Consider the following 15931-nt stretch of genomic DNA (forward strand, 5'->3'; position numbering starts at 1 on the left):
GTGTCACTGCCACCCATCAGCTCAGACCCTAACCAGCCCCTTGCGGGCACCTGATCACCCGCCCACACCCTCAGATCGCCCGCAGACCCGCCCTCAGATCACCTCCCAAGTGCATTGTTTACATCTGTTCTCCCCTCTAGTCACCCACTGATCACCCATCAATCACCCCCTGTCACTGCTACCCATCAGATCAGACCCTAATCTGCCCCTTGCGGGCACCCAATTACCCGCCCACACCCTCAGACCCCCCTGATCACCTTGCCAGTGCATTGCTTGCATCCATTTTCCCCTCTAATCCCACCCTGAGACACCCATCAATCACCTCCTGTCACCCCTAGCACACCTACCCATCAGATCAGGCCCTAATTTGCCCCGTGTGGGCTCCTGATCACTCGGCCAAACCCTCAGATCCCCCTCAGACTCCCTTCCGATCACCTCCCCATTGCATTGATTGTATCTATTCTCCCCTCTAATCACCCCCTGAGACACCCACCTCCTGTCACCCCCTAGCACTCCTATCCATCAGATCAGGCTCTAATCTGCCCCCTATGGGCTTCTGATTACCCGGCCAAACCCTTATCCGCCCCACCGCAGTGACAGAATTTTTTTTCTGATCACTGCTGGTCTCTACGACTTAATTGTGGCTGAGACCAACAGTTATGCCACACAATACGCAACCATCAATCCAAGAAGCTACCATGCCCAGCCTTTTCGGTGGAAACCACTCCAAGTTTCCGAACTTAACATTTTTTGGGGGCTTCTTTAACATGGGTCTAGTCAAAAAGAATGTATTGCGGTCTTATTGGTCTACGCACCAAATACATCACAAGCCCATGTTCTCTGCTGCCATGTCACGATGTGAGAAGATCCTGCGCTTCCTGCACTTCAGTGTCAATACAACCCGTTATCTAAGGAGCCACCCTGCTTATGACCGGATTTCACAAAAAGTCGGCCCCTCATAGACCACCGGTCATACAAATTTGCAGATGCTTATACCCCTGAACAGTCATTTTTAGGCATTTAGTTTCCAGACTACTCCTTACGGTTTTGGGCCTCTAAAATGCCAGGGAAGTATAGGAACCCCACAAGTGAGCCCGTTTAAGAAAGAAGACACCCCAAGGTATTCCGTTAGGTGTATGGTGAGTTCATAGAAGATTTCATTTTTTGTCACGTTAGTGGAAAATGACACTTTGTGGAAAAAAAAAAAAAACAAAAAAAAACCTATGAACTCACCATGCCTCTTCGTGAATACTTTGGAATGTCTTTCCAAAATGGGGTCATTGGGGGTATTTATACTATCCTGGAATTCTAGCACCTTATGAAACATGAAAGGTGCTCATAAAAATCAGAGATGCTTCAAAATGGGAAAATTCACTTTTTGCACCATAGTTTGTAAACGCTATAAAAAAGAAAACTTTTACCCAAACCAATAAATACACTTATTGCATTTTTTTTAATCAAAGACATGTAGCACAATAAATTTGGACAAAAACGTATATAGAAATTTTACTTTATTTGAAATTAGTCAGCGCAGAAAGTTAAAAAAATATAAATCTTTTTTTGGCAAAATTCATGTCTTTTTTGATGAATATAATAAAAAACTAAAAATCACAGCAGCAATCAAATAGCACCAAAAGAAAGCTGCATTAGTGACAAGAAAAGGAGGTAAAATTCATTTAGATAGTAGGTTGTATGACTGAGCAATAAACCGTTAAAGCTGCAGTGGTCTGAATGGAAAAAAAGTGTCTGGTCCATAAGGGGTTTTATGACTGCAGTACTTAAAGGGACACTTAAGTCAAAAAAAAAAAAAAAAAAAAAAAAAAAAGAGTTTTTCTCACCTAGGGCTTCCAATAGCCCCCTGCAGCTGTCCGGTGCCCTCGCAGTCTCCCTCCGATCCTCCTGGCCCCACCGGCAGCCACTTCCTGTTTCGGTGACATGAGCTGACAGGCTGGGGACGCGAGTGATTCTTCGCGTTCCCAGACACATTAGCACCCTCTATGCTGCTATATGGTATATGATATATGCTATAGCAGCATAGATGGCGCTATTGTGGCCAGGAACGCGAAGAATCACTCGCGTCCCCAGCCTGTCAGCTCATGTCACCGAAACAGGAAGTGGCTGCCGGCGGGGCCAGGAGGATCGGAGGGAGACGGCAAGGGCACCGGACAGCTGCAGGGTGCTATTGGAAGCCCCAGGTGAGTAAAACTCATTTTTTTTTTTTGACTTAAGTGTCCCTTTAAGTGGTTAAATTTGGATGTCAATAAAAGCTACTGTTTACAGCAGTGCTGGTTCACTTTTTGTCCTCTACAGTTGCTGCATTTCAAGTTTCTGATACCAGAGCATGCTGAAGTGGCAGTATTGCAGGGAGAGAGCAGTATTACTACCCCGACCCTGCTTGCAAGATAAGTGATGTTTATGTAGTGCCAGCCCCTTTTCTTCTACAAAGTATAAGCCATTTATATACCAGCTTCCTGCTTGATCAGTCACGCCTTGTTCACATTACATCCGTTTTTGAAAAATTTTAAGCGCGGGAGATTTTCAAAATCACCCTGAAAGCGCTTGTGCAATGATTCTGTATGAGAGAGTTCATATCTGAGCGGTTCGTTTGCGATCCGCTTTGCTAAGCGGTGCTTGAGACATTTGAGGAGATTTGCCTCAATGGAAGGTATAGGAAAAACGCAAAACACACAAAATCGCTTTGGCAAGCGACTGCATGAGCAGTATTAAAAAAAATAAATAAAAAAAAACACATAATTATTGTTTCCAGATCAAAAGACGGAAGCGCTCTGCAAAAGCGCTTACAAAAAAGCCCACAAAAACAAGCAAATGCTCAGAAAATTGCCAAAAATACGCATAAAAAAAGCAAGCCCACCGCGGACGGACACGCGAGGCGAACGCAATGTGAACAAGGCCTTCCAGTCTGGCTTTTGCTTAGCCCACTCCACAGAACGTTTTTACTAAGGTGACCAATGATCTTACATCTAAATCAAAAGGCCATTATTCCATACTTATCCTTCCATACTCTTCCTTCTTGATTTGTAATCAGTGTCTTATACGGTCGATTACACCTTACTCCTACACATTCTCTCACCTGTAGGCCTCATTCTCTGATCTCTTTTCCACATCCTTTGTCTTTCAGGGTACCTCAAGGCTCTGTCCTTGGCCCCAACGTCTTTTCTATCTACATGCATGGTCTTTGAAACTTAATCAACTCGTCTCAGCCCCAGACCTTAAAGTGTACCAGAGATCTAAAAATAGCAAGAACCGATACTTACCTGGGGCTTCCTCCAAGCCCCATAAACACAACAGAGTCCCTTGGAGTCCTCCCACCGTCTGCAGTTCAGCTGCAATCAGCGTCAGTAACTGGCTCAGTCGGGTTCAGTCTGGGTCTTCACCGCATGTGCGGAAATCCTGCTGGCGAAAGCCCCGGGTAAGTACAGATTCTTGCTATTTTTAGATCTCTGGTTTGCTTCAACTCCCCCCGCACACGTATTCTTAACTGCTTGTCTGCTACATCCTCTTTCATGACCTCTCCCTTCTTAAAACTTAAGTAAAACAGAACTGATCATTTTCCAACCATCTTTGTCCACATCTCTACCTGATATGACTAATGTTAATAACACCCATATAACTTCATGTCCCAAAGAATGGTGCCTAGTAGTAATATTGGACTCATCTCTCTTTTGTTCCTCACATTCCTTCCCTAACCAGCTCCTATCATCTCCAACTCTAAGGGCGGGTTTGCATTAGCATCTGCCATCCATCTCCAAAATGCCCCAAGAACAAGCAGGAACTGAAGACAGTTGAAGAACCCTTCATCCAAAAAAATAATCACTTTTCTCCAACAAGCATGCACTCTAACTTAGGCCGTCCGCCCCCCCCCCCCCCCCCCCTTTTCGACCTTTGGCCCTGTTGTACTCCTTAGTAGAAAACCCAAAAAACACACTGACGCTAGGTTTGAATAGTGTGTACTAACCCACCTCTTAACCTGTGTTAGCTTGCAAAGGCAGGGCTCTCTAACCTTTGTGTCTTGGAATTTGTTTTTTGTTATATGTTGAATTCATCATGTTATTTTTGTCGCTGTAATTACCATTCAGTATTCTGTACCAATTCTGTATTTTGCACATTGGTGTACACCGGTGTCTATTATTTTGTACCCCATTTTTGTTTCTTACTTTGTACAGTACCACAGAATATGTTGCCACTTTATAAATCAATAATACTAGGAAAAGGTACAGGGTTACTACTTGGGTGGATGCCCAGTAGTTTTATTAGACCAAAATACTGGAATAACCCCAGTAATGTTGCAGTGTGGTGTGCTACCAAGGGGTACTAGATTTACCTAGGTAGAGTTACAGAGTGGAAACATAGTGCACTGAAGTGTTAACCTGGCATACTGATTTACATAGGTGATGGTGCACTGGGATTACCTGGGTAAAGTCAACACTCTTTACAATGTGTTTGTGTGCCAGAGTGAGTTGTTCATCTCCTGTGATTGCATCCCAAACTTTCCTAGAAAAACAAGCAAAAACCAAAAACACAAATAAGAGTTAGAACAGGCATATCACTAAAGAGCATTTGTTATAGAAAACTACCCCTCAACCCCAGAGTGATGGCACCCAACCAGTATGAGGACTCAACCTCCAGTGGAAGGTTAGGTGCCATTCTAGAGGACTGGATGGTATTCTGAATAACACAGTAGGACCTCAGTAAAAAGATGGGGGCTTTAATTTACTAAGCATTACCGCATTAGGTAATGTAGAAAACAGCTGATTTTTTTTTTCTGAACATCTTGCTTAAGGCTGCTTTCACAGTGGGACGTTACAGGCGCACGTTAGAGCAGCCTGTAACGCAGCCCACCGCACAGTAATGAAAAATCAATAGGGCTGTTCACAGTGCCCACGTTGCGTTACATTGTAACGCTGCGTCACAAGACAATGTACTGCATGCAGTACTTTAGACGCGGCTGAGCCGCGTTAGACTGCTTGCACATGCTCAGTAATGTTGTGGAGGAGCGGAGAGCGGCCAGGCACATGGCTAATTAATATGCACTGCACGTTGTGACGTGCAGTGTTTACTTCCTGGAGCGGCCGCTCTGTGCGGCGATTGGCCGGCGGGACCACGTGATGCCGCATGCGCACAAGAGTACGCATCACGGACGCCAGAGTGAGCTGCACAACGCGGCTCACTCTGACGTCCAGATCCAGCACCACCAGGCGTTGCATTAGGGGGACGTTATGCGACCTTAACGCCCCCTCTAACGCAACGTCCTGGTGTGAAATTAGCCTAAAGGATTTCCGAGGCCAAAATGACAAAAATCACTCTTTACCTTTATGTTTGCAGAATCTATGGAGGACGCCATCCGCGCCCTCCGCTGTCAATCCATTCTTTTTAGTGCCCCCTAGGTCTGGTCCCGAACCCACCGAACGGGTCGCATCGCCATTCCATTCAAAAGATGGCAGCCGAGTTGAGCCATGGCTGCGCAGTACGCTTGGCAGCGAGTGCGACTGCGCAGCCTTTAGCCCTCCCCCATCCACGTACTGGGTCCGGTATCCTCCCAAGCATACGTCGGGCGCAGTGATGTGAGCGCGCTGGAGGAGGGCTAAAGGCTGCGCAGTCGCACTTGCGGCCAAGCGTACTGTGCAGCCGTGGCTCAACTCGGCGGCCATCTTTTGAATGGAATGACAATGCGACCCGTTTGGTGTGGTCGGGACCAGACCTAGTGGGCACTAAAAAGAATGTATTGACGGTGGAGCGGAGGGCGCGAATGGCGTCCTCCATAGATTCTGCAATCGAAAAGGTAAAGAATGATTTTTGTCATTTTGGCCTTAGAAGTCCTTTATCACCTATTAACCAAGCCCGTTACTGCATTGAAATTTTAAAATCACCGACTAGTAAGGTAAATTCCTCAATGCATGTCTTAAATGTCAGTTCACAAAGATTTGAGCAGTCTGTAAAACAAGCAAAAATATTCAGCATTTAAAACCAGCTCTGACCTGATGAAAAAGGAGCGGTCAGCATGTAGCTAAACTTACAGACATAGGCCTCGATTCATCAAGACTTATCGAATCAATTACCGACAGCTCAGTAAAATACAGAACTCGATAAGCTGATTTCAGGATTCATCAAAGTTATCTGCAGCTGTTAGCGAGCATTTGGTAATAATTCGGTAATGATGCGATAAAATGGAAGAAAGTGCAATTCATGAAAATGCAAGTGGGCGTGGTTTAGCGTTAAATTTAGGATTAGTTATCTCCTTCACTGCTGTCGTTATTCCTGTCAGATAATTGCTGACAGAGAAGATGGAGACATTTGAAGTGGTTATGCATCAGCTGAGAGTGATTCAAAGGCGCAGAAGGGCAAGAATAAGGTGTAGAACGATATCAATTTGCAAGAGAATGGATTAGCTATACGCTAAATTTAACGCTAAACCACGCCCACTTTCATGAATTGCACTTTCTTCCATTTTATCGCATCATTACAGAATGTTTACCGAATGCTCGCTAACAGCTGTAGAGAACTGATGAATCCTGAAATCAACTTATCGAGTTCGGTATTTTACCGAGCTGTCGGTAATTTATTCGGTAAGTCTTGATGAATCGAGGCCCAAGTCACCTCCAGAATCCTGGTCCAGGTGTTAAGCGCTATTCAGGATGTTACGTGGTGTTCAAAGAACTGCCTTTTTACCCACAATTCCACGGGAATCTTATGGCTTTGTGTTAAATTACCACCATAAAATGGAAATATCAACACGTTACCGAATGGTTATTGCATTGTCATCAATATTTTATCAAAGTCACACCGAATGCAGAAAAACATTGATGAATACAACTAGAAATCGATAACCTTCAAATTCGGTAATTTAACGAACTGGAAAAAGTTATCGCAAAGACAATGATGAATCGAGGCCTAAGGAGAGAGCGGGGACACACGCCGGCAGAACAGGTAATGTATTGCCGCTAACTTCGGTCGGACAAACGCCGCTATCGACGCACTCCCGACACGCCTGCGATTGAGCGAAATCTTCCGCATGGATCGATGGGAACGATCGATTTCGGATGGAAATCGATCGTTCGGTCAGCGTTTGCGCAATGATTTCACAGCAAATTCGATCAGTGATCGAATTTGCTGTATATTGGCGGGAAAATCGTTAAGTGTATGGGCCACTTTAACTTTAGGTTTGCCTGAGGTAAAATGTTTCCTGAATAAGACATGCCTCATCACCACGGTGATCACTCTAGAAACGTTATTAAAGACAGGAGAGAAGCTTAGTGAATTGAGGCCATTTAATTCACTAAGCTTATCTCCTGTCTTTAATAACGTTTCTATAGTTATCACCATGGTGATGAGGCATGTAGTATTCAGGAAACATTTTACCTCAGGCAAACCTAAAGTTAACTCTTCTGTCTTTAAGTTAACTTCAATCCCTAAAATAACTCCAGAATTCTAAAGTTAAAGACAAGCTGTTAATTAACTGCGCGTGAAAACAAACTACAGAGGAGGTAACCTAAAGGAATACTTAAGTCTAAAAAAAATAAATATGATATTTACTCACCCGGGGCATCCCTCAGCACCCTGAAGCTGGATGGTGCCCTCGCAGCCCCGCTCCGATCGTCCTGTCCCCGCCGGCGGCTACTTCCGGGTTCGGCGACAGGCTAGAAACGCGAGTGATTTTCCGCGTTCCCAGCCGCTATATCACCCTCTATGCTGCTATAGCGTATGTGTAATACATTATCTAAAGTTCGGATGCGTCTGCATTTCTCTGCACTGAACTTTCAAGCTCTGTGTGTAACCCTTCGAATGCTGGTCTAGGTAAAAAAAAAAAAAATGCTGGTTGCATATAATAAGCTGTAAGTAATGTTTTAGAGCAAAGATGAAATGCTGGGTTATATTCCTCTTTAAAGACTGGCTATTTAACTGTATGTGAAAATAACTACAGGAGGAGGGAACTTAAAGTGAACCTTAAGTCAGAAAAAAAAAAAAAAAAAAAAAGGAGTTTTACTCACCTGGGGCTTCTACTAGCCCCCTGCAGCAGTCCTGTGCCCTTGCAGCCACTCACTAATCCACTGGTCCCCCGCTGCCAGCTACTTTTGTTTTTGCCGATAGGCCCGTCAGGACTGGCCACGCGTAACTTTTTCCACATTCCCGACTGCAATTAGCGCTATTGCGGGCCGCAACGCGTACAAAAATACGCAATAGCGCTAATTACAGTCGGGAATGCGGAAAAAGCTACGCGTGGCCAGTCCTGACGGGCCTGTCGGCAAAAACGAAACTAGCTGGCAGCGGAGGACCAGTGGATTAGTGAGTGGCTGCAAGGGCACAGGACTGCTGCAGGGGGCTGGTAGAAGCCCCAGGTGAGTAAAACTCATTTTTTTTCTGGCTTAAGTGTCCCTTTAAGGAAGAGAAGATAACTTTCACTGTGTGGTGGCAAGTTTTCTCTTGCCTGATCTCCAGCATGATCTTAATGAATTGAGGCCACTGTACACATGAATGAGACTATTACCTAGACTGTGACACAACACCTGGTTGCTTACTATAGTCAATAGCTCCTCTTCTGACAAGGTTTTGCAAGTCAGTCAATGACAAATGGTTTTCCTAGAGTGTCTCCCTTCACCCAATACTGGAACTCTCCCATCATTGTGGCCTCCACACAGTATTTCCTCTCAGAAACCAGGTGGTACTTTAGAATGATCAGATTTTCCTATTTTCCAATGAGACAATCTTGATACATACGCAGTGAAGTCTGCAGCTGCTGTGGCAGCCTTCGTGGCTGTTTTATTCAGAGTTGCTCCCCAGACCGCTCCCTTGTGCCCCAGAAAGGTTCCAATCCAATCTCCGGTGTCACCCTGACGCAACATTGGTTTTCCATCTGTCAACAGAGGTGAAATTTAGCAAAGTCACTTGTGCAAGGAAAGTGAGTGATTTCTGTAGACTGGGGAGGGAGAGTAGTATAGATAAGTTTACATGCTAGGATTACTTATTTTTGGGCACTTATGACAAAGTAAGATATAGCAGCTGCTGAAAGCCAGGAGGAAGATGATGGGGTGTACAATGAGTTAAGTATTGAGTAGAAGGGGAGGAAAGCAAACATCGCTATTGCACACTATAACAATAAAGGGTAAATTAGTGCATGATTTTGTGAAGTGGGAGGGGATAGAAGGGGAACTAGGGTTTATAGTAATGAGCAGGAAGATGAATATGCGAATATGCTGGTCTCACACCCAAAAGGCACACACTAAAATATCTGGGAAAGGAGGATCGACGATGAACCTCAAGACCAGGTCTTCTTCAGGCCTGAGTATAAGGGGTTTGTGTGCAACATAACGTGTATAGACATAGATATGAGGCTGGGTATATTTCTATATGGAGAGGAAACAAACAAGAACCTATGGGGAGGTTAGCCAACTGAAGTTCAAGTCCACTACAGGCCAGGTGCAAGTCTATGTAGGAGAAAGCTGTAGAGGAACATTAGTAGTATGATGGTTGTTACTGCTACAGGGCATCTCCCAAGTCTTGTTTTTTTGAAGGGACACAGTATGATAAACACAGATGTCTTAGAGAAATGGTAAAGCAAATATTTAATATATGGGGGTACAGTAAGTTACATTAGGAGGAAACCATTAAATGTAAACAAAGGAAGTTAAAGTTTGAGATATTGAAGGGTGGTGTTCAGTAATAGAAGAAGGGTAAATTGAGGGATGGGTGTAGGGGATCATGAAAGCACAGATCAGAAACAATTACACAGCACTGGTCAAACCCCCAACCTGAATAATGCAGGCTGTGCTGGAGCCCGAGGTTAGCGCTAGGCACAAGCTATAGTGGATGACGTAGCGGAAGTGACAGTAAGGCCTCGTTCACATTGGGTGCATTCAGAAACGTATTTAAAGTGGATCTAAAATTGTGCTTACCTGGGGCTTCTGCCAGCCCTGTGCAGCCTTCCCGTCCTCCGTTCTCCCGCCGCCAGCTACTTGTTACCAAAAGTAGTGCAGGACGTCATTGCAGGCTGAAACGCGGAAAAAGATACATGTGGCTCGGGGCTTGCAGTTGCCATCAACTTACAAGTTGGCGGTAACAAAAGCAGCTGGCGGCAAGATAACGGAGGATCGCGGCGGACCGGCACGGGACAGGAAGGCTGCACGGGGCTGGCAGAAGCCCCAGGTAAGTTAAACACTTTGTTTTAGTACAATCTTCAGTTCCACTTTAAGCGCATGATAAAAAAAAAAATTAAAAAAAAAAAAAAAAATGCATGCACAAGAGTTTCAGTACGCTCTTTTTAAGCAGACCCATGTGTTTTACATACACTTTAGGTTTAGCATGTTTTGCTTATTTGATATAGCAGTTGTCAATAAAGATTTGTCATTTTAAAAAATGTTTTGTTTGTTTTTTAATTAGCAGTTAAAAGACAAAAACAAAACACCATCTCCAAAGTCCATTGCTATTGCTTAGAGGAGCCCATCCACCACACCTCCGCTGATCCCCCACTGGGAGCCCCAGAACCTTATCAACATTTATTGTTCAGAGCTGCATAATATGTTGGCGCTTTACAAATACAACAAATAATAACAATGGCTTTGCCAAGCAGTGCACACAGCTACACCATGCAGGAAGCCTCACACCTTCCCAATAGCACAGAGCCATTTAGGCTCAACTTTTTCTGCCAAGCCCAAATTCATGTTACTGCGCACGGCTGCAGGCAAAATGCAGCCCGCAAAGCGTATTCACGTATGAAAGCAAGGCAGAACATTTTCAGGCGTCTAAGGGAGGTCGAGGAAGACATGCGAAGTCTACCGAGGTAAATAACTTTTTTGCTTGCGGATCTCACAGTTTTGGTTTCAGACAGGCGTTTAATGCAAGCTTTAAGTTATAAAAAGTATAATATTGTTAATATAAAATTACCAACATTATAAAGGCTACGTCTCGCACCAAAAATTAGCGTAGAAAGTAAATATACGTGCTCATTAGTGATACCATTTTCATTGTACAGTCTTACCAAATCTCTGTAGTAAAAAAGGAAATTGAGTGAACGTACTATGAAAAGATACTTGTGGTAATTCATATTATATAGAGGTGGTAAGAGTGTACAATTTCGATTGTATTGTTAATGGGCAACTTAGACTTATCCAAGTCTCACCCTTGCAGGCGCTGATCAGGAAGTATCCGTAGGGGGTTACACCGCTAAAGGCCAGGTCCACAACGGGCCGGGTGTGACCAGAACAGGTCAGCGGTGTCTGCCGCATCGCCATGTCTCCGCCACACGCTGAGCTTTCTCACAGTACCGGAAGCAACGGCACCGGAAGTGATGAAGCGGAACCATAGCGGCCATGCTTAATGCTGAGTAATTTCTGTCCAATCAGAGGACTAACACTTGTCGCAGCTACGCCCACCTGCACCTCCCCGGCTACATGCAGTAGCCAATAATATTCCGCGCTGAGGAAGCGACGCACTCAGTGTGTGGGCACTATCCAGTTGCCTAGTAACAGTGACTGTAGTGTCTTGTATCCTAGTAACTGGCGGCGAGTTATCAGTCTTCTTGTAACTCTGACTGTATAGTACGGTGAATTGCTCTGTCCTGTGTGCTAGTGGCACAGACTAACTAGCAAGCTCATGGTGACCCAGAACTCATTGGGGTGTGTAAGGGACTACAATGGTCCTAAAAGCCTGTGTGCTAGTAGCTGTGAGTTTTCTGTCCTTTATCATAGCAACACTCCCTGCAACCTAGATTATACAGTGCTGTTTCATATATAGATACGTAGCTGGATCATATAAGTTTTCACTACACTGTATAATATCTTGTTAACCATTTCTGCAGTGTCCTGTATCAGAGCATTCTTGACTACACTGTCCTGGTGTCCCCAACAATTGTCGTGATACTGTGAGGGTCATATGACTGGTAAGGATTAGCTTGTAAGCCCCTGTTATTAGTGAAGGGATATTAGTGATAACACTATATACTCTGCAGAGCATTGTAACAGATGTCAGCACCATAATATGAAATTAATAAGTACTATCGGAACTTTCACTACGTTTCCTCTACTTTAGCAGCTGTCACTCAGTATCCAGAACAATTGTTTCTGTCACTTGGTATCCTGTTTCTTGTAGAATGACACCTGTAATCTAGTATCTTTCTTTTTTTACTCTCATATACAGCGCTGCGTAATATGTTGGCGCTTTATAAATACAATAAATAAATATACCATGGCTGCTGTCATCTAGTGTCCTGCTGGCCACCAAGAATGTGAGAGGTCACTGTCTGAGACTCTTGATTAAACTAGTGTAGTAGCAATATGGCTCACAATCCAAGGTTAGACTGTTCAAGCATAATGATGGACAATGATGGACAAGCCAGTTTACAAGCTAAGGTTGGTACACAGCAGTCAGCAGAAGTCAGGAGACTAGAGCAGTCAGAGCCTGGACAAGGTCCTCCAGCACCCAAGGCTGAGACACCAAAGTGCGCCCCTCCATCCCTCCCACCCCAGCCGCCACACACTGATTGCTATTAGACTAAGAGGCGCCACAGGGCCCACAACCTCCCCAACACCTTAATATCTAGTTATCTGGCTTGCAGTCACTGCCATGTATCCCCTTTTCATATTTCTTTCTGCTTCAAACACAATTAGGAATGACAGCTGAATGAATTTTGCGCCCCCTCCTACACTGCGCCCTGAGGCTGGAGCCTCTCCAGCCTATGCCTCGGCCCGCCCCTGAGAGCAGTAGATGCTGGAACACACTAATGCTGTAAGAACTCACAGCACGTGTGCTGGCACCAGAAAAGTAAAGTACCCCTGAATCATAGAAATTGAATGAAACCCATGGTTGGCTAAATTACCTTTTCCAGAGCGTCCTGGTGTTGCTTTTTATCCTCTGGGTCCTTCCTATTCCCAGTCCCTGGCCTTACCTCCTAAGCCTTCCAAAAGTTCCTCTAAGCGTCTCAGAGCAGTTCTGAACTGCACAGGCCAGAGTTTCGGATTGTTTTGATTCAAGTTGGACCGCCTTTGGGAACTTCCTGGAAAATTATTCAACCTGCGGATCCCGTTGAATACTTTGAGGACCAGTCACAGGGAATGGAAGTGAACCTGAGGACAACAAGCAGCGGCAGGACCCCATAGTTCAGGGGTACTATCTCCACATGCCAGAGCAAAGATTTAAACAGCCATTTGTGAGCGCACATACTTCTGTTCACTCACTTTGCCAGGACAGTATTCATGCCCCTATCCTCAACTGTGTAGCTTCAGCACTGAAAAAAATTTCTTCCATCACTTAGCATATTCCCCCTTCCCAATGACACTTCCTTTTCTCATGTCATGCATATCATTTGTTGTTTTTATATGTTATATTATCACTTACCCTATTTTAGGATTGTTCGTTCTGGGTCTTTCTTATCTGGATCCTGAGATATCTTGAAATACAATTATTTTTCACATTCATTTTCCATAATTAAATTTTTGTATAAGCTTTGTTTTTTATGTTCCACATAAAAATCCTCTAGTCTGGGCCAGTCGGTGCATGAGCAGTCTGGCCAGGTGCTCGCTCCCGTTCTCGCAGAACACTCCATTGAATGTGGACGTGGCAGCAGCATTGTGCAGTTGGCCCCGGACCGGAGGACTTTTCAGGACCAATTGTGGAAGAATGGGGAGTTGGAAGAGGACCGCGTGGGAGCAATCTGGCCGGAGAGGGCTGGAGGAAGCCCCAAGTATGTATATTTTATTACTGTGGCTTTATCTCAGAGTCACTTTAAGTCTGTCCTTTGTCCTAATTTATTTTTAATCACTGTATTTTCACATTAATACAGAATTAATCGGTAAGTATACAGTGTGGGGTATAGTACCGTTTACTAGCTAGGCCTATTTTTAACATTGACTCTCAAGCAACCAGAAATTACACATATCCAACATCAGCCAATCTCTGTTGATATATATATATATATATATATATATATATATATATATATATATATATATATATATATATATATATTGCCATGCCAGCCCGCCCATGAGGCGGGGTGAAACTTTTGCCTCAGGCACTCCCTCGCCTGGGTCCCCCGTCCTCCGCTCCCCTCCAGCTTTAAAAAGTTGCGTGGCTGGCTGCAGCTGTAAGAGGCAACGGGCGGGGATCACTCACCTCTTCCTCGTTCCAGCGTGCGCTCCACTGACGTCACTTCCTGCGGCGTAGCAGGAAGTGACGTCAGTGGAGCGAAGGCTAGGCTGGAACGAGGAAGAGGTGAGTGATCCCCGCCCGTTGCCTCTTACAATGACTTAAAATGACCATCAAGAACAGGTATCCTTAACCCCTTGTACCAGATTTATTCCAGAAGCTACGCACTGCTAAAATCTTCACGAAGCTCGACTTATGAGGAGCTTACAATTTGATCCGTATACGTGAAGGAGACGAGTGGAAAACTGCCTTTCGTTCTCGTTTTGGACATTTCGAGTATCTAGTCATGCCTTTTGACCTATGCAACGCTCCTGCTACATTCTAGCATTTCGTCAATGATATCTTCAAAGACTTTATTGATATATTCATGGCTGTGTATTTGGATGATATACTGATATTTTCTTCTACATTATCGGAACACTGAAATCATGTCAAGAAAGTTCTGTCCCGCCTTCGTGTTTATAACCTATATGCAAAACTCGAAAAATGTGCTTTTGAACAAGATAACATCCAGTTTTTGGGTCTACAGATCTCAGCTGAGGGGATCAAAATGGACGAACAAAAAGTCTCAGCTATCTTAGATTGCCCAGTCCCTAAAGACAGAAAAGGGGTTCAACGTTTCATTGAGTTTGCAAACTTCTATAGAATATTTATTAATAATTTTTCAGCAATTGTGGCCCCTATCACACAGCTTACTAGTAGTCATCAACCCTTTCAGTAGACTTCTGAAGCCCAGGTAGCCTTTGAAAAGCTCAAAACATCTGTTTACTTCAGCTCCATTCCTTAGGCATGCAGATCCCTCACGGCCTTTTGTATTAGAAGTTGATGCTTCTGAGGTTGCTGTAGGCGCTATCTTGTCACAACGTTTTGGGCCAAAGAACCTGCTCCATCCGGTTGCCTTTTTCTCCCGGAAGTTAAATTCATCTGAAAAGAACTATGATATCGCTGACCGAGAATTATTGGCCATCAAAGCTGCTTTTGAAGAATGGAGATACTTACTAGAGGGGGCACAGCATTCCATAATTGTCTTTACAGACCATAAGAATTTAGAGTACTTGAAGGCTGCTAAACAACTACGCCCAAGACAGGCTCGCTGGTCTCTGTTTCTCTCCCGTTTTGATTTTCATGTTACGTACCGACCTGGCAGTAAGAATGGGAAGCCTGATGCATTATCTCGGATGTTTTTAGAGTCTTCTAAAGTTATTACCGATCCTGACACCATTCTCTCCTCCAAAAATTTCTTGTTGCTTCAAACCAGACTTCTAAATCAGATTGAACAATTATCATCTTCTTTGCCTGCTGACCACACCAAAGGATTACAATTGCGGGAGGGTGTTTTCTTCCATGATGATAAAATCTTTGTCCACTCAGAACTTCGATCAACCATCTTACAACTGTGTCACAACAACAAGTTAGCAGGTCATTTCGGAGTGGCAAAAACACAAGAACATTTGCAACGAAATATCTTTTGGCCTAAATTAGTTACACTGTAAGAATTTTGTTTCTTCTTGCAATATTTGTGCCTGCTCCAAGAATCCTCGACATCGTCCTTGGGGTTTGTTGACACCTTTACCTGTTCCCTCTCGACCCTGGGACATGTTAGCAATGGACTTCATTACAGATCTTCCACCATCTGATGGGTTTACTACAATCTTTGTGGTAGTTGACCGATTTACTAAAATGGCACACTTTATTCCAATGAAGAATATTCCATCTGCCGTCACCACTGCTTATGTCTTTCTTAATCATGTAGTCAAACTGTGAGAGATCGCGGAAA

At 44.3% G+C, this 15931-nt stretch overlaps 1 protein-coding gene across 1 annotated transcript in view; it reads right to left on the reverse strand.

The window, feature by feature from the left end:
* Positions 1–11310, reverse strand: part of STRAP (serine/threonine kinase receptor associated protein) — a 40675-nt gene extending 29365 nt beyond the window's left edge. Inside the window, exons 1-3 of the mRNA XM_068272912.1 lie at positions 11132–11310; positions 8734–8869; positions 4431–4512 (exon numbers count right to left, since the gene is read on the reverse strand). Of these exons, the coding sequence (XP_068129013.1) occupies positions 4431–4512; positions 8734–8869; positions 11132–11243 (330 nt within the window). The 5' untranslated portion in view covers positions 11244–11310. The remainder of the gene's footprint in view (positions 1–4430; positions 4513–8733; positions 8870–11131) is intronic.
* Positions 11311–15931: the final 4621 nt, after the last annotated feature.

Source organism: Hyperolius riggenbachi, chromosome 3 (assembly GCF_040937935.1).
Source record: "Hyperolius riggenbachi isolate aHypRig1 chromosome 3, aHypRig1.pri, whole genome shotgun sequence".
Lineage (NCBI taxonomy): Eukaryota > Metazoa > Chordata > Amphibia > Anura > Hyperoliidae > Hyperolius > Hyperolius riggenbachi.